The sequence below is a fragment of the Centroberyx gerrardi genome, chromosome 5 (genome assembly GCF_048128805.1).
Source record: "Centroberyx gerrardi isolate f3 chromosome 5, fCenGer3.hap1.cur.20231027, whole genome shotgun sequence".
Classification (NCBI taxonomy): domain Eukaryota; kingdom Metazoa; phylum Chordata; class Actinopteri; order Beryciformes; family Berycidae; genus Centroberyx; species Centroberyx gerrardi.
The window spans coordinates 25,952,415-25,978,306 of NC_136001.1; the positions used below are offsets into that span (position 1 = coordinate 25,952,415).

The 25,892-nt window shown below is 44.2% G+C and overlaps 1 protein-coding gene across 1 annotated transcript in view; it reads right to left on the reverse strand.

Annotated features, from left to right (window-relative positions):
* The window catches only part of tafa1b (TAFA chemokine like family member 1b), a 96,736-nt gene extending 73,560 nt beyond the window's left edge, over positions 1-23,176 (reverse strand). Inside the window, exon 1 of the mRNA XM_078283481.1 lies at positions 23,053-23,176. Within this exon, the coding sequence (XP_078139607.1) occupies positions 23,053-23,176 (124 nt within the window). The remainder of the gene's footprint in view (positions 1-23,052) is intronic.
* Positions 23,177-25,892: the final 2,716 nt, after the last annotated feature.

Sequence of the window (25,892 nt, forward strand, 5' to 3'; positions counted from 1 at the left end):
AAGATGTCACTGGCAGTCTGCAGCCGTTTTCCCGGCCAAACACACGGCGTGTTTCGGAGTTGGTGTGAATGCTAAAAACACATTCCCAGGGAGAGCGTTTGTTCATGAATACTATTTACCGACATTATGATCCCTCAGCACTTGCATGCTGCCTGCTGAAATGTGTGGGGAGGGAGAAAAACTTGATTTTCATCCCATGCCCCACACTCCACACTCATCTTTTTTTTTTTTTCTTTAACCACGCCATCGGTCCAATTATAGGGAGTGGAGAGTAGCGAGGAGAAGGAGAGTGGCGAGTATCGGAATACAATTTATGAATCATTAAGGGAGAGGGGGGCATTAATATTTCATAGCCCTTAGACCACCAACAAGTGTTGGAGTGGATTCGGTAAACAGACGCGTGCACGCTCGCACACGTGTGTACACGTGCGCACGCTCACACACACACACACACACACACAGGCGCGCAGCCGAGTCGATGGATTCTTGCACAACCGCACCCTGGACCGTAATGTAAATACGCATATGTTTAGCCTCACACACACACACATGCGCGCACACACAGAGACACAGTAAACACACACAGAAACCCCTCTGGAAGAATTTTAATTGCTGTCTGAGGAGGTGACGCGCTGGGGTATCTGAAGATTTCCCCCCAGCGCAGCCTCCCTAACCCTCACCCTCCTCCTTCCCTCTCCTCCAAAGCTTTCCCTCCTCCTTCCCCTCACCCCTTGAGCATAATTACTCCTCTATCTACAGACAGACTATTGGTTTCCTCTAACTAAAGAGCAGGAGGCTTCTGCTTCCTCCTATCACTCTAGACCTTAGCTGGGTCGCCTCTCCTAATCACCCGCTAAAACCCTGGAACTATATCAAAGGGGATGTGTGTGTGTGTGCGTTTGTGTGTAGAGGTGTATGTTTGTACGTGCGTTTGTGCGTGCAGTGTGCCTGTGTGCGCATCCCTGCGTGTGTGTGTATGTGTGTGTGTGTGTGTTCGCACGCTTTCTCTCACACACACGTGGGTATTGTGCGTTAGATCAAAGCCGTGGTAAACCCCTGCGGGCTTGACACACTCTAGCAGGGCTGCTGCTGCATCGAAGCCGAGCCGCAGTAATTCTGCTGATACTGTATGCTGCTATTAAAAAAGTTGAGTGGGGGAGTGAGGTTTTTTTGCGCAACGGGGGATCACAGAATTCTCTCATTGTTCTGCAGAGGTGGTGCCGGTGGTGCGCGCGCACGCGTGTGTGTGTGTGTGTGTGTGTGTGTTGACGGGATGGGAGAGATGGCGGGGGCGGTTGGGGAGAAGAAAGCGATATGTTGTTCAGTTATAGATCTCACCTCTCATGCTCCTTTCCTGAAAGATTCCCCTGGGTAGTGAGGAGCTCAGGTTTTTCTAGAGAGCCTGGATAGTGCGGGTCACTGTTTATAGAGAGAGGTTTGCTGAGGGCCAGTACTGAGCCTGTGCCACACTGTAAAAAAAAAAAAAAATTTAAATAAAAAATACCACAAAAAAAAGCCAGAACAGCTACAGCATATATGCTCCGTGGGGAATACAATAGCTGAACAGAATGTACAACAGGGCCCCAGACGTATTTAGATTTCACAGGGAAAGTGTGAATGCGTATTTTTTAAAATTTTTTATTTTTTCCTCGCTACATCTCCGGCTTTGTGTTTTCAGCTCTTTTCTATCATTCTCAGAGAATGACAGGTATGCACTTAGGCTAAGGGGGTGAACAGACACAGTGAGTGTTGAGTGCCGGGTTGCTGCTGCTGCCGGTCTTTTCTTGAGACTCCCTGGGTGGACAGGAGTTCTGCCCGGTGATAGAGGGAGGGATGGGGGGGTGTCGGAGGGAGCAAAGGGTCATTCTCTCTGTTCTTGGCTACTCTACTCATCTTGGCCGGTGGTAGGGGGTCAGGGTGAGAAAGTGCCGCTGGGAGTCGGGGACATCAAGGTGGCATTGTAGGTGTCGCATTTGAAGAGATAAAGGGCCTCTTTTCTGTCCTGCTCTCCTCCCTTGCAGGGGTGACAGTGGTGGGGAGACTGGAGAGATGGCTAAATAAAGAGAAGGGGACTTTGAGGTAGTGGGTCAGGCCGCACAGGAGGGAGGTGCTCTCTCTCTTTTGCCCCATCCCCTCTCTCTCTCTCTCTCTCTCTCCCTCCTCGTTCGGTCTCTCTCGCATTCGCCCTCTTTCCATCCTTTGTTCCTCATCCACAGGACAGCCGGGGTGTCGGGGTCTCTGTGGGAGGACAGGTGATCGCTGCACAGAAAGGGGGAATGCCTCTCCAAATCAATTTCTCAATCTCTCTCTCTTTTCTTTCTTAAGACTCCCCGGCTTTAGCATGGGAGCCTGATGAATAATGGAGTGAATCGTGACCTTTCCAGCGTGGGTTCAGGCCCGCTCTGGCTTCCTTGTGATCCGCGGAGTGCTTTTGATCCAGCCCACACCAGAGACCCTGAGTGGTAAAAAAACCCTCTAATAGGCTGCTGTACAAGATTTGCCACTCTGATCCCAAAATGACAATATTTACCTCAAAGCGAATCCACAAAAAGCAGAAGCTCAGCTGCTATTAGTGGAAAGGGGGAAACAAAAATCTGAAAAGAAGTTTCCTGCTTGAGCTGTCACTGTGACACCCACGCCTTCATAATATGACTTGGAACAAAGTTTGTTTGTTTCCTGCGCCTCTGTGAATTGTTGGCGCAGAGCTAATACGACAGCCTTGCACCTCTAACTGAGGTGTTATGGCAGTGTGGTCTTGTGAAGATAGCCTAAAATCGCACGCTTATGCCGAGCCTTTTACCTTTGCAACCTCAACTGTATGCCTTTGTTCACAGGTGTCAAAGCGGGTTGGAGGGTGGATAACCCAGAAATCCACAGAGTTAAAATAACACAGAAGTTGTAATTTGGCTTTTGTGTTTCCGTGGAGCAGTGCTCAGTGACCTGGCCACACCCTTGATTCTGCGTCATATAACCAACCTCCACCTCAAACCCTTTCCCTTCCCTTGCACCTTCTCTCTACCTTTGCCCAGGGGAAGCCTCTCACAGGAAGACTGAAAATAACACGCTCACACTTCAGGGAAGAGGCAGAGGGAGAGGGAGAGCGCGAGGCAAAGGTGATAGAGGGAAAGCGAAAAAGGGAGAGAGCGCGCCCGTCTCAGCGGGCCCGCGGGGGGGAGATGATACCCTGATTAAAACGAGATGTGGAGTCAGAAAACATTGATCACACAAAACGCACTTCACCTCGGCCCCCGTGTCCCGAGCCGCGCGAGATATTAAAAAATCATGAGGAGCCGATCCCCTCGGTAATGTCAGGACCAGAGGGGGGGGGGGGGGGTGAGAGAGGGAAGGAGTGAAGGAGAAGTAGCAGAGAGGGAGAGAGAGAGAGAGAGAGCGTGGCGAGGGATGGAGAGAAGTCTTTAAGAGCTCCAGCCAAGTGGAGCGTGAAGAAAGGTGAGGAGAGCAGCGTGCGAGAGGGCAGAGCCGGAGAGAGGAGGAGCAGGGAGCGAGGACGAGCGGAGGCCCTGGTTGGGAGAGCAGGGGAAACCTCCATCCGACGCTCCGCGGGAACGACTCGCTGAACCCCGGCTGATTCTCATAACACAGGAGTCGGAGCAGGTTAAGAACAATCCAAAACCATGGATAGGCCAAACAACAGGGTCACACAGGTAGACTACCCGGAGTTGAACTTGGCGTTATTACATCTCACCTCATTTTTTAATAATATGGTTTGCTGAGATATTTTCCTCCGAAAACCGCACTCGCTGAGCTCATGTGTGACAGGTGTTCTTTGAGATGTGATATCTGAGAACAGGTGATTGTGTAGCGGTAGTTGGGGGACTGTTTGTGCTCTCAGATTGTTAGGGGTGTTATCAACCTCGGAAAGGAAAGATGAATCATTTTGGTGCAGATGCAATCATTCTCTCCCACTCTCCTTTCCATTTGAGACGCAGAGGGGGGAAGAAAGAGCAGGAGAAAGAGACAGTACCAACCACCTGTGTTACTCCTCTCTCCCCAAAGAAACAAATGTGCTGAAATGTACTGAGTGCTGCAGCCACACTACAGAAACACCAACATGAAAACAAGTCGGAGTAGTGGTAACTTGACAGCTGGAGAGAGGGCAGACAAATCAGGTTGAGAGACAAGTAAGCAGTGTGGGGGTGACGGAGATAAAGGGGTTTGTGAGCGCGCTGAAATTTCCCGCGGAAAATGCCGCTGTTTAAAAGATCTGACATTTGGCCCCTTTTAGGAGCATCCTGGGCTCTTTCTAAAAAAAATACATACAAAAACAGGTGTATTGTCTCTTTATTTGTGTGTGTGGTTTTTTTATGCACACACACACACACACACACACACACACGCACGCTATCCTTGGATGAGATCAAAGGCCTGGCGGAGATGAACAGAGTGCCCGATAACTGCTGCTGCCCCTGAGTAAATGAGTGACAATTTACCGGTGTTGTTGTTGCTGCTGTTGAGCCCTGTGAGCTGTGTGATCGCGTTCAAATGCGGGGAAATGGAGGGAGCAAATGGGCCTGAGGTGAAAAGATAGCTTTCGTATCTCCGCCACATCACTCACCACTGTCGCCACCGTCCGCCGACCATCGCTCTGTGACAGACGCTCAACGCCACCAAATAACACCATCTGTAATTTACCAGCGGGTGCATATTGGAAATGTGCGCGGCGATATCCAGCCTCACACAAACACACACACACACACACTCATACAGACACAAATGCACATACAGACACGCTAGCACACGTAGTCACATTGAAACAGCATTTTGAGAGCGTCTTGCTTCCTTAATTTGATGAATTTCCTGTTGAAACAGAATGGGGCGTGACATAACGTGGGGAGGGATCATTCAAAAGTGTAAACCAATGGGAGAGAAAGGCAGTTAATTTGATGCGAGGGGCGAAATTGTTCAAAAATCTGTACCGTTTAATTGGTTGGAATTTTTATGCCTGTCTACAGCATGGTACAGCATGAGGCAACCATTAGATACACTGTTTTCTAGGAAGTAAAAGTAATGGGATTTTGATATAAAAATGCAAGAAAATGAAAATGTTGTAATTTGTTTTGGCATTTAGTATTAAGCAGATGTATATTATGGCATGGGAAATTAGCTAACAAAGTGAAAAAGTCATATTCCATTTCATTGTGAATTAAACCACACTCCCTTGAAGAAAGTGTGATTACAGTACGAATTCTGATAAATGTAGATGCAGGTTTGAGCCCAACACAGACACACCTTTCTCCACAATTTCAGCATTCGCAAAAGAATGCCATGATATTAGTTTGGGAGATGAATAGGGTCAGGGTTAGGGTTAGTATAATATGCAAATGCTTAGATTTTGCTCTGCTTGCTCTGTGTGAATAATGAAAGATTTTCTCCGGTGTGAATGTTTGATTTGTAGGCCAGGCATTCTCCTCAGCACCTGAACCCCTTACCGTCTGGAACACCCTTCCCTCTTTAAAAAATTACAGCGCCGTGCACTTAAGAAGTTGAGGTAGTCAATACGACGATTTCGATGTCTTACTTTTTTTATGATTAATTTTGCAGCCCTTGCCTTTTTATGCTGTGCTCAACACTATGCGCCATATGCTTCCACTCTGTTCCTGCTTAGTCCGTCCACTGCTTGAGTTAAGATCCTAGGGAGACAATTTGTGCAGTCCATTAAGGGCTGATGAATTGGATTTAGACCAGCGGACTGGTGTGAATGGAGGGTCTAAGCACACAAGCTGACATCCCCCCCCCTCCCTTCCCCCCGCCCCCCTGGCAGCCCAGTGAACACTGTTGGCTCAGTGTTGGCTCACGCCTTAAACACACGCAAGCCATTACCGTAGTCGGGGCTCGCGGCTGCACTCACAACACCAACAAAATAGAAACGTTGGCTGTCGTTCGACCGACATCTATTCCATGTCATCAACAGAGCTGTGCAGGGAGTGTGTTGCTCAGTGAAGAGACAAAACACACTTTTATCTCATCAGCGTGCTACTGAATGACAGAACTTTAGAGAAACGTGTCCACAGAAACCAAATTCAAATCATGTTGCTAATATGATCTTGTACATTCAGCAGAGCATCTGTTTTTCTCTAGTCTCGGGGCTGAGGGATAGCTTGACACTTGACGCTGGTTTTGATATGCAAGCTTTACATGCTGCTCGATGTTTTACTGTAGTAAGAGATAAGGGGAAAGATAGTGGGTCTTGAAAGATTTTTTTTTTTTTACAGTGCAGTCTGTATCATCATCTGATGTGCACATACTCAAGATATTTCTTTTCCTTTTGACATTTTTTTTTCTCACAGACAGAAAGAGAGAGACAGCGAGTGTATTGAGACCTGAGCCATGTCACCAAGCCTCATTCGCTTCCAAGTCAAACTCAAAACGTGTGGAAGTTTACAAAATAAAAATCTTTACCCTCTCCTCCTGGGTGTCTTAAAGCAAAACCCTCTTACTCACACACACACACACACACACACACACACACAGACACACTGTCACACACACTGTCACACACGTGCCCAGTACAAACATAAAGGCGTACCATGTTTCAACAGCCTGTGTTGATTTATTCGAAGCCCAGAGAGCTCAGTTCAAACTACTCAAACTAAAGTGGGGCGGTAATTTATTAATAAGGCTTTCCAAGTTCTAGAAGTTGAAATCCAGATATGAAATTGAATTATGATACCCCCTTATAAAGGGCTAGATACTAATGAATTGGACATGCATGATGAATGTTGAGTAAATTTCCTCCTGGCTGTTACAGTAAAACTGCAGCCCAATCCGTGTCTTTCATTTGAACAGAGTGAACAGTGGTTACTCATATTTGAGTAGGCAAAGCTGTTTGATACTGCTGCCATTATTAGGTCTGTAAAGTGCAATAGCAAATTGGAAAAACTTCTTACCGGTTCTTGGAGTATTCTAGAGAGTCGGTCTGTTGAATGGGTAGAATGAATGCCCATTTTAATAAACTTTCATTCATAAACATTCTTAGGTAACATTTACAAGCAGGAACCTCTCATTGTCATTATGTCTCACATTGTGTAGCAATCATCCATACTCATTGCTAACTGTGGCGCTCTTAATAACTGGCACTTGAGTGTTTGCTGCAGAGCTAAAGTAGCCGATTCTGTGGCAGTCCATCACCATTCCATGTCAAAGTGTACTATAAACACATGATCTGTCAACAGCTTCTGACTTAGCACTAATGGAAATGCTTCTTGCAGAGCCATTCTGATGTTAATGTAGTAATTACCTATGATCAGTGCCATGCCGCTCACACAAATGAACAGTAGCAGACATGGAAGTGTGAGTGCGTAGGTATACACAGACACACGCACACTAAAATGTACAATGTGAAATATTCAAATATGCACTCTGGGGGAGCACCAAGGTAATGTTAGTTGCAAAAATATCTCACCTCTTAGACAAGCCAATTAGACACGCAGTAAAAGGTGAGTCATAGTGCAAAAGGTTGGTGTGATACTGTCACTGAGTTTGATGCAATCACCCAGGAAGTCTCTGTAGTACTCTACCAGAGAGATTAAATATTCATTTCTCCACTTAGGCTCCACTGATTCAGAGAGAAAATGGAAACCATAGGGCACTTAGTGTGGGATACTTATCACACTTACTCTGATAAGTCCCATGCTTATCTTGCTATTTAACATTTTCTATACTTCAAATCACGCTGCGTAGCCTTTCACCAACAGTAGGATGAAACATCTGCTTTAGCTCTGCGTGCGTGCGTGCGTGTGTGTGTGTGTGTGTGTGTGTGTGTGTGTGTGTGTGTGTGTGTGTGTGTGTGTGTGTGTGTGTGTGTGTGTATGTGTGGTTCATAGTGCCTATCAGATGCTGGATTTTTATACTGGCCCATTAAATACCTAATATCAGGACTTGGCCCTGCAGAGCTGTCACCCACAGCACAAGCAAACGCCTAATATCTCACATGGACCACGGATTAGTTTCTGTCTGTTGCTCAGGGTGAAATGTGTAATCTCATATCTGAGAAGTGAGGTTGGAGGAGGAGGGAGGAGATTCTCGCCATTAAAGTCTAACCTTTTAAAAATGGATTTGCTAGTGTGACGAGATAAGGGCCGAATATGATCCTGAAAGTGTCTCCGCCCCGTGAAAAGATAGAGCGAGAGAAAGGGAGACATAATGACAGTGTTCATAGTGAAATTATATACAATATGCTTAAGATGTTGCCTTTCATCACATATCAGATCTGCATATATGGGAATATTTACACTGTGTGTATTTAGCATATATTATGCGGTGGACTGATAAAAAAAAATGATTTTGATAAGAGATCAGCACAATGAATACCAACATTGTTCCCATTAAAAACTAACACCTTTTAAAACAGGTGGATTCCATCTGGACAGAGAATTGTTGGTTGGAGAAGGTGTTAAATGTCAGAAAACAGTGAAAATAAGCTTGTTTGGGTGTTGTTACCATTGCATGCCAACAAAAATACAGCTTTTAAAAGCTGACAGCTCACTTCCAGTTAAGGCAGCTTTATTTGCTGAGGGATGAGTGGTACTGCTTTAGTTCTTAGTGCTCAGAACTATTCATCCGCTGTTTATTCATTCATTCATTCATTCATTCATTCAATCAGGACAGAGGCAGAGAGGAAGCCAGGCCCTATTTGTAGCACGTACATCACTACCTTTGGAAGTCAGCAAAGGAGCACGGACACACAGGCGCGTACACATGCTCACACAGATTGATAAATATACACACCCAGGGAGCTATGAGACAGGCTGGTGCCAGACAGCGGATCATTGCAGCTGGGACGACCACTGCAGCCGAGTGACGCAAATTCACACCCGGCCCATGGGCAGGGGGTTGGGGAGAGGGACGGCGAGCTTTTAAAAAAGGTTAAGGTATTTACTGACAGGCAGACTGGGAGGACGGCCCACTCGTGAGGACCCAATAACAGCCACTCATTTGGCTGCTCCTGGCCCGCCATTACAGCATCTTCCTGATCAAATGGATGCCATCTGTCTGGCTGGGCCTCAGCAACAGCACCGCAGCAAGCCGGCTGGCTGGCTCGTGCAGACACATCCTACCTCTTCCTCCTGCGTACGCAGCAGCTCGTTCTGTCTCTCCCTCTTTCTCGCAAACACACACGCAGGTGAACCCCCTGTCAGACAGATGCAGATGTCTGGTGGGGAATGTCATGGGATGGGATGGCACCTCGCATCTCGCTGGAAACCAAATGTAATGGGTAAACGATGATCGATGGTGGGCATTGGACAGGGGATGTGAGATTGACCGGGCAAATCTTCTCCCCGGGCAAAGACTATTGCTTCCTCCTCCCGCTGGCAGCCGGGCTTGGGTCAGAATCCACACACACACACACACACACACACACACACACACACACACACACAGAAAGCATGAATCCCATCACCCGCAGACTCTCACATTCAACCATTAAGGAATAGGCACATGGATTCTCCCCGGCTAACAATAGGAGAGACAGGAGGTTTAGCAAGTCATTACCTTAAGGTCCTTAATGTCGCGCAGTATATTCAGCGCTTTTCAATTTCTGGCTGAAGTGATCATTTCACTATACCCTTCGCATGTATAGGAACCAAATTCCTCCTGAAGACCGCGTAATCTCCTGTCTTCCCCATGAAAAGGAAAATGAGGCGGTTTTATCACCGCTGTCCCCTCTGTAAGACACCTATTACGAGCGCCCTCGCAGAGAAAGCCATGACTCCTACAGGGGACTTATGAGATCTGTCCCTCGCTCTACATCCAATTCACCTCGGGATGAGATGGTGTGTTCACGAGAGCCCATAAGACCTTACGAGGGCTCGTATTCGCCTTCCAATATCGCCAATACCACTAACATTAGCACACACCACACCTTGGGAGAGAGAGAGCGAGAAGAGGAGAGAGAAGAGTGTGAAGTGAGAGATCTGCTCCTCCCTGGCGCTGGTGTTGGATAACATCTGTTAGGCACGACTGAAGAGCTTTCATCTCCTCCGGCTCATGGAAATCTCCCCTCATTGATTCAGTGCTGGAGTGGTGCTCAGGCTAATTCCAGGCATCTTCTTCCAATTCCGGCCATGAGGTGGTCGCTGAAGCACTTATCAAACGTGCTGTTGACTATCTGATACTGAGAAGATGGCCCCGACGACTCAGGAACACTTACACCAAGAGAATCAAGTATGCTACTGAATAAGTTAGCGTGTCATATACTTGAAATTGGTCTGTAGGTTGAGATTCTTTACAATTGCGTTCAAAGAAATCGAGCAGTGATACGCAGGAGTGTATAATGCATGCAGTGGAGTAGTGATAGTGAAACAATCATTTAAGTTCCTTTAAAGTTTAATACCAGGTTTGTCACAGTCATCTAGGTTGCCCCTTCCCTTTATATTATCGCCGGTGGTGTCTGCACACAGTCAGCATAGTTGAAGATATCAGGAAATTCAGAAGACGCCATTTGCTGCCATTCATTATTTTTAAGTATGAAAACCTTAGATAATCCATCACAGTACACATGAAGCCTCAATTTGGTTTTAAATTATCGTCGTTTCATTGTCTCCAAGGTGACTGTTTTCATATCAGTGTGTGCATTCCGAGACCTCTCATTGGACCAGAGAATATTTCAGGCTGTTTGATTGGATGAGCGAGGCCAGTGAGCGTGCGTGTCACAATGCAAACAACAAAACTTTTCACCATTCATTGACATCTTTTGTGATTATATTGCTCTGCTTAATGTTAATCACCTGACACCCACAGGAAGAAACAGAAACGTCAGGAAATAATAATAATAATAATAATAATAATAATAATCACGCCTTACAACAATAATGTCGTTTTACAATCTTTATTTTATTTGGGGTTATTTGGGGCGTCTTTGTTAGCCAGAACAGCTGGTCATTTTAAGATAGGTTTGACACCATAAAGCTTGTGTTTTAAAAATGACAAAAAACAAGTAAATGGTAAAAATCAAATTACATACAGCATGCATTTCAAAATGATTGAGGGAAATGGAAAGTAGATGTAGACAGAAGTAAATGGGTTCTAACTTCAGAAAAAAAAACTAAGCACTGTATTTTGCATGTATTTTGTAGAATTGGAAGCCGTACAACACATATCTAATGCAAAGTTATCAAAGGGCTAAGGTAAAATCCAACAGAAGGTTCAGTGGTGACAATGTGATAACACTATCACACCTCAGTGTGTGCTTGACTGGAAATGATGCATTTCCTATCTGCGCATGTCAGCCCCAGGCGCAATGCTGTGATAAACACACACGCACACACACACACACACACACACACACACACACACACACAGACACACACAGACACACACACACCTACCTCACACACACACAACCTCCACTGTCATACTCTATCCCTGTGGGGGCCCCTGGGCCCACACAGACACACACACACAACTGTACAAATTTTGGCAGTCTAGATGTCACAGTGTCAGGGCAGAGAGCGACCTGTCAGAAATAGATATTCCCCAAGTAGAACTCATACTCCCTGTCTCTAATGAGCCTTGCTATGAGGTTCCCATCTTCTTTACCCCCCCACCCCCACCCCCCACCCTCCCCTCCAATCTCTCTCTCTTTCCTCTTCTCTAGAAAAGTATTCCTCCACCACCTCTCTCTTATCCTTTATTCCCATACCCTCCGGTGCATTCCGCCAACCACATTACACCAGTGGAACAAATAGTCATAGCTCTTTGAATATGTACCCCCTCCAGCCTGCCCCCGCTGCAGTTGTGGGTGACATTTCTCATTTGCTGGAGAGCTGGGTGAAAAAAAAAAAAAAAAAAAAAAAAAAAAAAAAAGAGATGCCGTCTGTCTGCCTGCCTTCTCATGTGAATCTTCCAAAATTCTAATAGCCTCGCTACGGCGACGGATTATCCCGCACGGAGGCCCGGGAGTATCAGGCTGTGCGTGACTGCCGTGACAGGACGCACGCAGCTCCTGCACACCCCAACGAACTCTATGAGAAGCAGCAACTCCCGCTAATGCCACCCCTGCCTTCAAGTGTGATGCTCTGTCATGTATGGATAATTAATACCATGCTAACAGCACTTTAGCAACTCCATCCTACTATCAGATAACAGATAAAGGTGTGGAGAAGATGTGATGCGAGCGACTAGGATGCGGAGTGACTAATACTGGTGACTGTGACTAATATGGGTGCTGAGAGACAGCGAGGTTCGTCTGTGCCTGAAAAACAATACGAATAGAATGTAACAGCCAAGCTAGACAGAGGTGCTGCTCACTCCAATGGATGTATCACAAAACAATTCTGTATTTTATTCAAGGTTAAATCAAAGGCTTATGCTTTGATTGCACCTGAGAGAGAGAGAGGCTGGCATTGAGGCGCGAGCGCAGCTCTGTGCAAGACTTGCATTCAGTACAACACTGAGGAAGAGGTGGAATGTAATACTAAAGCTAATACAAGCGAGCCAGAGGTACTGTTACTCTCTTCAGCGAAACATCACACTGTTCCTGTGCTTCTTTGTATCTGCTGAGAGGGAAACCAAAGCCCTTGATCCAAACGAAAGCAGAGCACATTGGCTCAGCTATCTTCCCTCTAAGCAGACTCTTTCCATTACACGCTTGCACCCAGTCGCACACACACTGGAACCAAGGCCTTCACTGGAAACAAAATCATCCAGAATGTCTCGTAAGAAAAGAGGAAATTGCATTTAGCAGAAGCATGAGATACAGATCATTGAGCTCAATGCATATTTCCAGCAAATAACTCACACAGCATGAAATGAAAATTGACAGACAGAAAAAACTTGTGATCTAAGACCCAAACAACTGACTAGTCAGCTGGTTGATTAAGAAGTTGGTAAAGTTACTGATACCAAATACATGGGACCAGGGCAGTGAAGGGTGCAGTGACTGAGGATAGTTCCAGGAAAAATAAGTAAAATATTCTACATCGTCCAGACTTTAAACATGAATGCATATTGAGTTTTTTGTAGACTCACAGACTCAATCACATTTAATGAATGAACCTATACATGTTGTTCTCAAGCCAACCATTGGAGCCCAGACACACCTTGACAGTTCCCCTTCTTCCCCTGTGTGCATCAGAGCCGAGTAATGAAAAAACTGCGCACCATGACTTTGCCAGAATGCTTTGCGAATGCAGCAGCTCACTAGCAATATTATAAATTATGTGATGTTTTTGTTTATCTTTCATGAAAGAGCTTAAGCTCAGAGGCCTTGATGTGGATTCTCCACAAGGACAGACAAAAAAAATGTTATGATAAAAGATGAGGTGAGGGATTCAGTTATATATGAGCACAGTTCCAGCACTCTTTATTTAGTATGCATGTGTGCCTTGCAGTTTATGCCTTGGAGAGGACTGAAATCCACAAGGACAGGGAAAAGATGTTATGATCAAAGATGGCATGTGGAAAGGTATTCAGTTATATCAGCTCAACTGCAATAACACTCTTTTATTTAGTACACATGTATGCCTTGTGTTCTTGTTGATGCCTTAAGGGAAAAGGTTGAGCAAGTTCCTTAGAGCAGGCATTAATCCTCATACAGAGAGAACAGGTCAAAAGGCCTTTTTGTTGGAAAAGCTCTGTAGCTCATACCATTTAAAACATCCAGGATGTGGAATGAGGCATAGAAAATCTTACATAGCCTGCCTGACACCCTGAGGTTCTTATAAATAATGCCGCATTATAAATACATACTGCCAGCTTTGCTCAATTACTCGAGAAAATTGTAGTTTAGCATGTCTTTTGGCAGGGCTACAGAGAGCCCCAGCCATGCAAGAGGGAGCTGACGTATAGTTTGTGGGTAAAACAATGGGAACGGGACGAGGCCAGACAGACAGACAGATGAGCTGGACAGCTAATGAGCAGATGAGGTGTCCTGAGAGCGAGGTACAGACAAAGACAGAGAGCGTAAAAGAGGGGAGAGCGAGACGGTGTGTGAGGCAGAAAGCTCCTCTGGGTCATTAGGCTACAGAGACAGACACATACAGGTGCCACCTCATCCTTCATTCCCTCACTCCCTCGGCCAATCACTGGCAGCCACTTGTCCCAAGCAGGAAGGCATGAGGGCGTTGAGCCATGTTCAGTCAACCTGGCATGTGCTGGAGATACTGTGGCAAATGATGATACATTGCAGCGGCACCGTACGCTAATTGTTTGCCAACATTTCCAAAGAGCAAGTCACCATTCTCGCCATGTACAGTACAACTGACTGGCATCTCTCATATGGGATATACAATAGGCTAAACAGGCACATGGTGGCTGACAAATTAAAATAAGATGTCCTATCTATCTATTTGGGGAGCTTGGCTGTGTCCATCTCAAAACTGTTATTTTGTATAGTTTTGATGAACACTGTTGATTGCGACATCTCACAATACCTCCCATTATTAAAGCGTTTGCTGTCAGATAAAGATGTGATGAGACAATATAGTGTTGCCGCGACACAGCAGCCGCATAGATACCGCCAGACATATCAGACAAGACAAATAGACCTCAGCTAATGCTGACGGAGCACCTCGGATGGAAAATTTAGACAATGTTTCAATCATTCATTTGACAGCTGGGGACATATTCAAGCAACAGGATTTCTGTTTCCATAATTCCCAACCCCATAATCCATTTTTGTCCCCTGTCAGGGCTCGAATGAATGTAGCATTGGGCAAGACTGTGGAAACAAGTCACCTTGGCAAAATATTGAAAAAATGCATTTCAAAGTCCATGTTATTAGAAGTGTGGAAACAATTGTAAAACCTAGAAGGTGCAAAGATGAAGCAGTTTCCTGACAAGGTGTGTGTGTGTTTGTGTGTTGCGTGTGTTTGGCGGGGGGGGGTTATTATGAAAAAAAATAGACAGGAACTTTAAGAGCAGAGCTACAGATGTTAACGATAAATATTTCAGTGGCTAAAATGTCAATGAAAAGAAATGGATCAATTCAGACCAGAGGCAAAAACTGAAATTTTTCAATCAATTGTTCCATCTGGGTTTATTTCAGCTTGTCAGAAGTGAAGAGCTAGAGGAGAAGGCAACGTGGGTAAAATATTCACTTGCTCTTGGCACTTTGAAACAACTGGCAATACGGCAAAGACAATGGAGGTCAAAACACAAGCTTTCTTTTGATTCTGTTGGCTGTCTTTTCACATTGCCTGAATTCTTAATGGGACTAAAATCGACGCTGAAAACGATCCGTTTTATTATTTATACCTCCTATCGAGTGTCTTCCAAAAATTAAGGGTTTGCAAAAAAAAATTGCAGTGAAGTGAAAAGATTTAGAAGTAAACTGGTACTGTGGTTCAGACAATCTATTTTGACTGTCACTGGGTAAATGAGTTGCCGGAGCAAAGCGAGTCCTCTGCAAACAAAACACCCAATGAGTAACATTCGTCCCCTGCAGTGGTTCTAAATGATGGTGCAAAGTGCCTCTGCTGCATTACAATTACCTGGCTGTGTGGCTCTTTGCTCCATTAACATAAGCAAGCTATTTCAGTTCGGCAAGACGCTACGAAAGGGCTTGAGGGGCCTAGAGGTGATGGAGAAGCTGCATAAGATATCGTATGAATAAAGATGGCAATGTTCCATGATATAGTAACTTCATGCCGCATGTTTTACTGTAAATAAAATGGATTCCATGCGAGGGGCTGAAGTAGATAAATTCTGACTGAAAATAAAACCTACACATAGAGGACAATTTAAAATAGACAGTTGGAAATAGATTTACCGTGAGATATATGTGTCAAGCTATTGCTCGACAGTCGGACACTTTGAACACACCTTTTACTGTATGAGTGGTTTGTCTATTTTCTTCCCCTTCTCCTTGTGAGACAGAATTGGAGGAATGAGCCACCTGTGATAAATAGCACCTGTACGCTCTGTCTGACACAATTATCTGACTTCAGAGAGGAGATAAGGGATGGGATCTAATCTACTACCATCTCATTTCACTCAAGGAGGGAAAAAATGCATCAAAGTACACGCAGCAGTGAGACGCTTGTGATGAGAAAGACTGCTGAGTAAATACTAATGATTGAGCAATCTTGCAACGGGTGAATCCGAATGTGTTGGCCTAGAAAGAATATAAGATGGTGGGGGGGAAAAAAAAAAATTACATAATTTCTCACTGTGTGACTTATTGCCGTCAGAGGCAGTCAAACTAGAGAGGCTGTTCACATTTGGTTACGAATGTATCACAGTGAGTGAATTGAGTATGCGGGGGGTGGGGGGGTGGGGGGGTTTCCAACTGTCTCGCGAAGGAAAACAACACCGTAATTCAGCGACAAAGTGAGCCACCCGGCGAGTGGCTAATCAAGGAGAAAAGTATGAAAACACATCCAACAATTGTTTCACACTCCCAGTTTAGGGACACGCCAGTGGAAGACCACCTCTGACTGAATCACTGATTATATGTGGTGGAAGAAGTAAAGGAATGGTACACAGCCCATATAAAGTGCCAATTCAACCTCCATCCCCCCCCCCCCCCCCCTCCCCCCGCCGGCCATAAAAAGCAGTGTAATAGGATTCCTAAGCTTTTCCAGTGACTGCTTCCACTATCACACAGACATTTAAGTGCACTAATCCATGACAAATTGTCTCATCTGATCCATGACAAATCGTCTGAGGGGCCGATAGAGACGGGGAGATGGAGGGAGGGGGGAACAGAAGGAAGGAGGGGAGAGGAAGGAGGCCAGGCACGGCGAGAGTAATGCCTCGGCACCGGAATGATCAGCCAGTTATTGCCTAGTTTTGAGAAAGGTTGCTTTCATTACCTGGAAGGGCATGCTGCGCGATAGACAGTGAGAGACCTCGTACCGCTGATGAGCTCTCTACCTAAACCCACAGTTTTCAAAGCAATTATAATCCCATGTGGAGGGAGATTAAAGGATTTGACTTTCTTTCTGTTGGCAAAAGGCTGCATTTGTAGATGCTATGTTCAGTAAGTTAATGTTTCTAATTAAATTTGTGTCACATTAAATTTACGTTTCTCATCATCCTACAGCTTCAGTTCTTAAAGAGGTGAATTTATTCTTTCAAATCCAACAGGACAGCATGGATTGAGCGTGTCTCCTGCCACCTCAGAAAAACTCCTTCCAATATCTTGGACGCAGCAGCGGCTTGTTTGTGACTGTGTGTGTGTGTGTGTGTGTGTGTGTGTGTGCACCCATGCATGTGGCTTATGAAGGTATTTCCACATGAGTCACTGCTGCCAACCTGATCAAAACAATTCCTTTTTATCCACGTTGCAAAAATCTGATTAAGTCGTCATCCATTCAAGTGAGTGGAATTTAATTGAATTTTGTTTCACCATCAATTCTCACACTAATTAGTCTCCACAATTTAATGGGGATGTGAAATTAACCAGATTTAATGGCAAAACAAAAAGCTCAGCGAACCTTTTGCTCTCCTGTGGGTAGCATGTATGGATCTGCCTTCGATAAAAGCACAAAAGCTGGCAAACCTCAACAGAAGAAGCAAAGCAGCTAGATTACACTCATGCGCAGGGTACTTAAATACTGTTTGAACACTACAGTGTGAAAAAAGCGCATGTTCCCTTCCTTTTCTATTGCAGAGACTGCTGTGAGGGCCACTAACACTAAGCTGTAGTGATGAGGAGTCAGAGAAATATGGAAATGAGTTCCAAGTTGAAACGGCGTGTGCATTCGGTTTTTGAGCCTGTGAAGCTAATTTCCAAACGTTCTCAAACACTGCCAGAAAAATCATCCATCTTCTGAAGCAGCCATCCGCATGGCAATGGAAAAATCAATTCACACTGTTCAAATGTACGTTTCCGGAATCCTACCCAGTCCTCATTTACCGAAAACCAGCTATCCTATACCAAGTTCAAGGTTCATTTCAACACCCAGCATCTCTTGTCAGATTTTCCACTCCACAGAAAATCCAAAACCTTAGATGTAAAGATAAAAAATAAACTGGAGCCTGAATAGATATACAAAGCTTTAAATTCACCACTACAGTATGATGACAGGTTGTGTTCTTTAAAGCAAAGATGCATTTCTAAAGTTAAAGGATAAGGCCGATGTTTTTTAATGCATTGCATTAAAAAACACCTATTTACCGTCAACAAATCCTATGAAAATAACAAAATCAGCAATGATTTTGTTTTGCCAGCAAGTCTCGTCCATGCAGCCGGTGCCCAATGAAGCCATGTCCCAGCAGCCATAGAACTCCATTGTATTAAAAAAACGATTAAAAACACGTCAAAGAGCCATGCCGTTGCTCTGGGCAACATATTTCATCATCACGATGCACCGGGCCAGCTGACTTTTTCCTCAAACAACTTAATAAGCCGGCTGTAAACACTTTGCGATCTCAGGAAAGTAGTTCCGTAGCACCGGAAATAGTCCCCGGCGTAATGAAGAATTTGTTCCCATTTGAATTTGATTTGGTAATAACTACAACAATCTGACTTTTCGTGGTAACAGTTAGCGATTTTTAAAATGTAAACTATGTCTTTGTGAGCTGTATTTCAAGGTTTTTAGCTTACAATTGGAGCCAATGACTTCCGGGTTGACGGCTAAAAACAGAACGTAGGAAGTCAGAAAGTAGAGTAGAGCAAACGCATTGTTGATTTTGTTATTTTCATATTTTCATTTGTTGACGGTAAGCAATGCATTAAAAAACACCGGCCTTATCCTTTAACAAAGACATCCTCGCTTAAATAGTCAGATTTTGCTATCGCTCAAATTAAACTGTTTGACCATATGATATGTCTGTATCATGGCTAATCAAAGTAATTACATGTTTTCTTCCGCCTCAAGAGTTTTCAAGACTGAGGGAGCATTATGCCACATTAAACACTAAGCTCATTAAAATGCCTTCCGATCATCTGTGATTAGATTAGTCCTTACAAGCTATTTCAAATCAGTGGATTAAAGCATAAGACCACTGCATGAGTCTTTTCTGCTACATCATGACCCTCCATTTTGTGCTGTTTTTTTTTCTAATGTCAGATTTTGATTATGATATTGTTTCATACAAATGGCAGATAACTTGTGTAAGTCAGTATTCAATGCTGACGGTGTAATGAGTGGTTTAATAACCTATTAAGTGCAGTTCAACAGTGGCACATAAACAATGCATTGCCTTGTCATCATGGCTGACAAGAAAATGGTACTTGGTCAAACAAAATGTCAGCAACAGACTGTGCTATCAAAACAAAACAGGCTAGTGGATTTATGGTTTTAAAGCTGCACCTGGAACGAAAATCAAATGCTGTTCTATGAGATCTGAGAGTCTCTTAAATAGCTCTGTCAGAGTCATAATAAAACAAAGCGCCAGATAAAGCGTCATTACTCTCACAGTGCCCCCCTGGGCATTGCTACACAATGAACATGGCTATGCATACCTCAACTGAAAAAGGGTAAATAAATATCCGGTATGTGTGACTTAATGGAGATACTGTATAATACTGAGTGGACAGCCCATTAGGGAGCACTTTAATTTAAATGTTACAAGATACCAAATCCACTGTAACTTCTGCCAGCAATGCACTGACAATGTAAATTTGTCAGACTTTTCACTGGGCTGTAATAGAGTCCAATACTATGTGCTGTCAAGAGTGGCCTGGTTTCTGCAGCAGCAGTCTTGGCAGTGAGCACTTCTACTCACTGTGCTGGCAGGTGAGGCGAGTGCAGAGCTGGGCTTGTGTGTGTCATGTCACATTCAGCTCATCTGTCAATGTAGTGGATTATTTCTTGAGAGACCAGAATTGGCTGCCCAGAATCAGGCCGCCATCAATCTTCTGCCGCACGAGCGGGACGCGGGGGAGGCTGAGCGGAGCAGGGGCTCATGGGAAAGGGAGCGGCGCCGCTTCCTGAGCAGGTGACGAAGCAGTCAGGCGACTCGTTACTCAATCTCCGCCTCAGCGGTGACTACGCCGATTTGTCACTGAAATATTCAAATAAATAAATAAACGTGAGGCTGAAACTTTATCTCCTCCGTCACATTTTTTTGGTATGCACTGTCAGCTCACTGTTGCGGGAGGCGGATAAGCCGATTTCTCAAACATTGTTAGATGCTTGAACGGGCTTGAGGATTACATTTGTACCTAGCTCAACATGACCTTCACTTCCCCTGCTCAGATATCCACACAGCCCCTTGTCTGTGCATCACTGCCTATGTGGGATGGTTTGTGAGTTTTTGCACCATTCAGTCTCTCACACAGTGGGCCTGGCTGCATGCCAAGCCCCACAAAACATTATTTCACAACATGGTTTCTAACAAAGCACTGACCTGTATTTCACATTACAAAGATTTGTACTGCATATGACCGTACCAGAGAGAGCACTGCAACAGCGTTACACTATTGATGCCACATAGCAAGGTGCAGGGAAGTGGTTTCACCTAGCATTATCTTGCCATCAAGCACTTTTGCGGATATAAAATCAATAATCTCAACAAATATAATACGACATCTTGCGTGGGTCTAAAATATAAAGGTATTTCTATTAGTGCGTCATTCTTTTATCAGCAAAGCAGTCTTTTATTTCACATCCTTCATTAATGAAGCCATTTCGCACGTTAATTTATCATGACGGACACAATGCATCACACCTCTTTTTAACAGCTTCCCTTTTAATCACACAAACATTATTTGATTTCTGAACAGCCAAGCATAAAAGCCAATGGATTTATCAAGGCGAGACATCTCTCTCTTACCACGTCCTACATAGCCATATCTATTTATATCTGAGGGTTCTGGCCTCACTGAAACCAGAGAGCTTCTCAAATTATAAAATCAATTCTAATTCAAATATTCATCATAGCATTTCAATTCCGAGAGAGCAGTTCTGGTTAGATCGGTTAACGCCACTCCATAGCTGAGCAAGATTGATGTCAGTTTAATCCCCTTAAAAAAACATGACATACAGTAAATTGTACAGTTGCCGAGCAGCAAAAAAAAAAAGACAGGAAAGAGGGTGTTCTCTCCGAGCGCCCAGCGGAGAGAGACCATTATCCCTGGGAAGCCTGCTGATTAGGATAGTAAAATATCATAACATATCCTGAGATTATGAATGTATTAGATTGTCAACACCAATTATTGCTGTCATCCATCACAGTTTGTTGATTTAAAAAGTTTTCTGGAGAGCACTTGTGTCAAACTGGGCCTGTGACAGACTTTATTGGGCGCAGTCTGAATATTGACGACGCCAATAACAGGTGTCATAAAACTACCCGTGCTGCTGCGTGGGATAACATCTCTCTTTTTGATAACTCATTACCTCTCTGTGACGTTATTCACATTTCTGGGGGACCAGCGCAAATCACTGTAATAACTTAAATGAAATCAAGAGGCTTAAAAGGATCGAATAAAATACAGAGAGTGTGTTCATCATTCTTATGTACTGCGCAATCTCAAGTCCTCTCAGAACTCTTGTGTACAGCACACAGCTCCAGTATCCCCACTGGACCCATGAAAATGCCACACCATAATGGCTTCTGTGAGAAAATGGTGTGTGAGTGAGTGTGTGTGTGTGTGAGTGTGTGTGTGTGTGTGTGTGTGTGTGTGTGTGTGTGTGCATACTTGCCTTAGTGCTGTATGTAGTATGTGTGTGAGCTGATCTCTCGGTCAGAAAACTCTCAGGCGAAACCACCCAGTGCCTGGATGACTCCTCTAGGCCTATGCCAAGGGGAGGGGCTCACTCTTTTGTTTTTGTTTTTTTGTTGGGTTTTTTTTCCCCTATGGGACCACTGCATTATTCAAAAGACACTTACTGAGCCTTGCACTTCCTTGTACATCTTTGGCACCAAGCTCTACTTGCCACCCCACCGGAAAAAAAAAACAAAAAACTGGAAGCCAGGCTTTAAAAAATTCATTCAGAGCTCTCTGTCGCTCATCCCTCACCCTCTTGTTCCAATTAACGAGACTAGAATACTTTGAGAACTTTCTATCTATCATAGCTTGGATTTTCATGTGTCAGCTGTTCCAGAGCAAAAGTAAGCCATTTCTCCAACATGCTGCTTAAAGTCACCAGTGTTCAACACAAGCAAGGAGAATTCAATGGCTGATTTTTTTTTTCTTTTGCTGTGCTTCAACTACTGTCTTTTTGCTCTGCGATACAACACACATAGAGCGGAACCAGGCAGAAGATAGCATCAATGTTTAACAGCCGCTTGGCTTTCGGAGAGAGCCCCACTCTGTAGGAGGGTTTTGGGAATACTATCATCAGCAGCAGCTTGAGAGTCACTTTCATTGTTAGAAGCTTAAAGAAAGCCATTGCTTTGCTCTAAAAAAAAAAACCTTTGCCTTCCCTCTGACACTCACACATACACCATAAGCAATGGTGGAACGCTTTTTCATAATCAGAGAATTAGACCCACCTCGGTGTCTACACCCTCCCCTTTTGCCCCTACGGTGCAGAAGGAGTCGGGCTTAATTGCCGAACGTTTCCGGTGAAAAAGAGGGAAACATAATTGTCATTTCCATCTAAGCCACAATGATCAAAGCCGCCTTGGCTACCAGCATAGTGATGGGGATTTTTGCCTACAGCCTGTCCTACTCGTAACAGTCTGCCAGAAAGATTCAGGCTGCAGCAGTCAAGAATTCCCCTCCGTACACACAGAAAATCCTCTCCCTACCAGCTAACTCACAGTGTTAAAAAGTGCTTTTTGTCTAACTGGGCTAGTGGGGGAGTTCCACGTTCAGATCCAAACAGCAGCTGCAGCTCAGCCTAAACACTACAGTCTAACAACTATATTCATTCCATGAAGAGCGCAAAATGTATGGAGAGATAGCTGTGAGTATGACTAAAGCTAAGTAGGTAACATGCAATTAGCAGTGCGTAGTCTTCCTCTGTGCTTATCCATGTATGACTGTAAGCGTAGTGAATCATCATGCTACAGTACAGCACCGTGGCAAATCATCCTGACATAATGCTGCAGCCTTCTTGCTGGTGCTAGTAGGAAACCAAAGCTGAGGACTGTTGCCCCATTGATAGGACAATGTACCATAACACTGATTTCAATCTGAGGGCGACACAGTCTGCAGACCCAGAGGGGTGACAGGCATCAAAGAGGGACACGTACCCAGGGTGAGAATGTCGGTGCGACCGGGCCGGGCCACATGGTGCTGCTGGATGGTCTGGTAGAGTGTGGCCTGGCACAGCAGCAGGAAGCCCAGGCTAATCCACATGGCCAGCAACCAGGACATGGCAGGGCCGAGTCTGCAGGGCATCACACAGCGGGACACACAGGTGAGAAATAGGGATAGAGTTATATTACAGCATGGCTGGATTAATGTTGAATGGGCCACTTGCCTCCATTTAATTGAACGTATTGCTTACTCTTAATTCAAACCAACAAAATTATACATAGGAGCAGCAAAGAAGTATACTGGCATATAGGGATGGGACAATATATCGAAACGCAATATATCTCAATACAAAAATGTGACAATATGTATCGTGGGGCAGCTGTAGTAATCACAAATGTGACAGTTTGCCCATCAGAATTTCACAAGCTCTCCATCGAAATGATAGTATATTGCACTTTGTAATGACATTTTTAAATTGTTGTTTACATTCTAGCAAGCAAATGCCATCGCTAGAGAGATTTGTGTCTCAAAAATAAACATAATTCTGCACAGTCAAACTTTGTTGTCATTGAACTTTTATTTATTACATCATATCGTGGTTGTATTGAATCGTGAACCCCATATCTCATATGGAATCATATCATGAGATATGAGAGATAGAGATAGCATATCGTCCCATCCCTGCTGGCATATCTACTGGTATATTATGATATCTACGCCTAAATACTAATACCAGTATCTACTCCTAGACGTTTTCATGGAGGCAGTTTTCCAGTGATATTCTTATGACTAGCACAAAGAGTGGTCTTCAGTATGAATACAAAGAGGGGAATGAGGCATAGTTTCTCTTTAAGGAATAAACTCAGAATAATATGATATGACAGCCAAGAGACCCAAACACCCAAACAGCTATATCTAAGATAAACACAAGGTCAGTCTTGTCAAAATGCTCAAAATCATTGTGGTCTGAAAACAACTGCTACCAGACAAAAAAGAAAATATGAAACAGTGGCATACAGTGTTTGTCAGTGGCAGCAGAAATAACACCTGATCCCTTTGCCAGACCATGATGGACCATATTTCATAAAGGGCTGGGTCATCTCTTTATGGAAATTCCTAGTTTCTACAACATTAGAGCCCTAGATATTCTAGAAGAAGATAAGAAGGACTATATTCATAAGCATGGGCAGCCTCCTAAGAGATTCATTTCCGATTGCCTAATGGCTGGTGAGGGCCAGCATATGGAGACACGCCTCAGCCCTCATTGCCGTGAATAATGAGGCTCTCCTCCTCTGCAGGTGTTATTAGAACCTCACTCCATTCAGGACCTCATGCTTGCAGCTCTGCTTTAAATGGCCCCCAAAGTGGGAAATTTAAAAGCACCGCCCCGCCTCCCCAAACCATTTTTGCACAACTCTTAACTTGATGTGTGTTCGGGCTCCACTACATCTTTTTCTACACAGCAACCTACATATCCTGTTTATTGAGCCTGATGTTGTCCATATGTAATAATTAATAAACCTATGAATGCTTGATCATGGCCAGTTTTAAGAAGCATATATTTTACTGACTTTTTCACCCAAATCAATTAATTCACCACTCATAGATGTCACAAGCAGTGTAGTTGTTTTTTGTGATTGTGTCACTTTTCACTGAAGAGATTGAGAATCTAATGCTCATCTCATGTTTGAGTCTATCACAGCTTAATACACAAGAGAATATACAGTAGGATGCACGAGGCCCCAGCGGGAATGTTCAATCTGAACTTCAAATGAATGAATTTCACATTTCAAACAGTTCAAATAAGGAGCCTGTATAATTTACTGTTTTAAAAGTAAAGACGGGTGACACAGGCACTTAGCAGCCTAGTCTGAGAGTCTGTATTCAAATGTCTGTAAAGTGCCTGGCATGAAAGCAGGCCTTGTCCAACAATGGAAAGTTATTTTCAGAAAGCACCAAAGCCACCGCTTGCTTGCTCAGACTAAAGTACGTTGTGTTTTGATGTGTATGTGAGATTAGATGCATTACTAAAAGTTAGACATGCGCTCTGTGCCCTCTTAATGACATTGAGGCTGCTTAACATTCAGTGTACAAAAATTAAGCATATAATTATTAACAGCACATTGTAAATCCCCACCCCTGCACTAAATCCACGGTAATCCCCGGTTTTGTCGAAATGTGAACTGCTCCCGTGGGTATGTTTTTTTTTTTTTTTTTTTTACTGCACTGTATTTCTCTGCCAAGCTGCCTTCATATTCAAATTGTTCCTCTTGCATGGTTAACAGTATATCCTATACAACTGCCTATAGGCTCTGCACCTCCCGGTTATCGTATTCGCATTGTCGAAACAATGTTGTCCTCGCCGACAGCTGAGGTGAATTGGCACAGGCAGAGTGCTAAAACAAACAAACACGGGCATAATTTTAAAACACTATGGGTAACTTCGGCTAGGCTATTCCATTAGTGGAAAGCATACAGCAGGTGTTACTCCAACAAAACACAGAACCAAACTCATGTACTGTAGCTTCGTTTTCTCTGAGCAAGACCGCTTTCTTTATAATAGGTACCCACCTGGTTTTCCATGCGAAAAGAGCAAACGACATGTTGGAATACGCCAAGTGTCAAAAGCAGTTTGCTCTCAGTTTTGTGGTCCCGTTTAAACAATTTTTATCACTGCGTACCGAACGAACGGTTCTGGAATGCGTAATTGGTAACTCCAGCGTGAGATAAATGCGGTCGGAGAGTAGAAACAGATAGAAGGCACACCTGCAGGCACATAACCTACATCTAATGCACCTGCATGCTCCCTTGATTTAACAGAATTAGGCTCGTT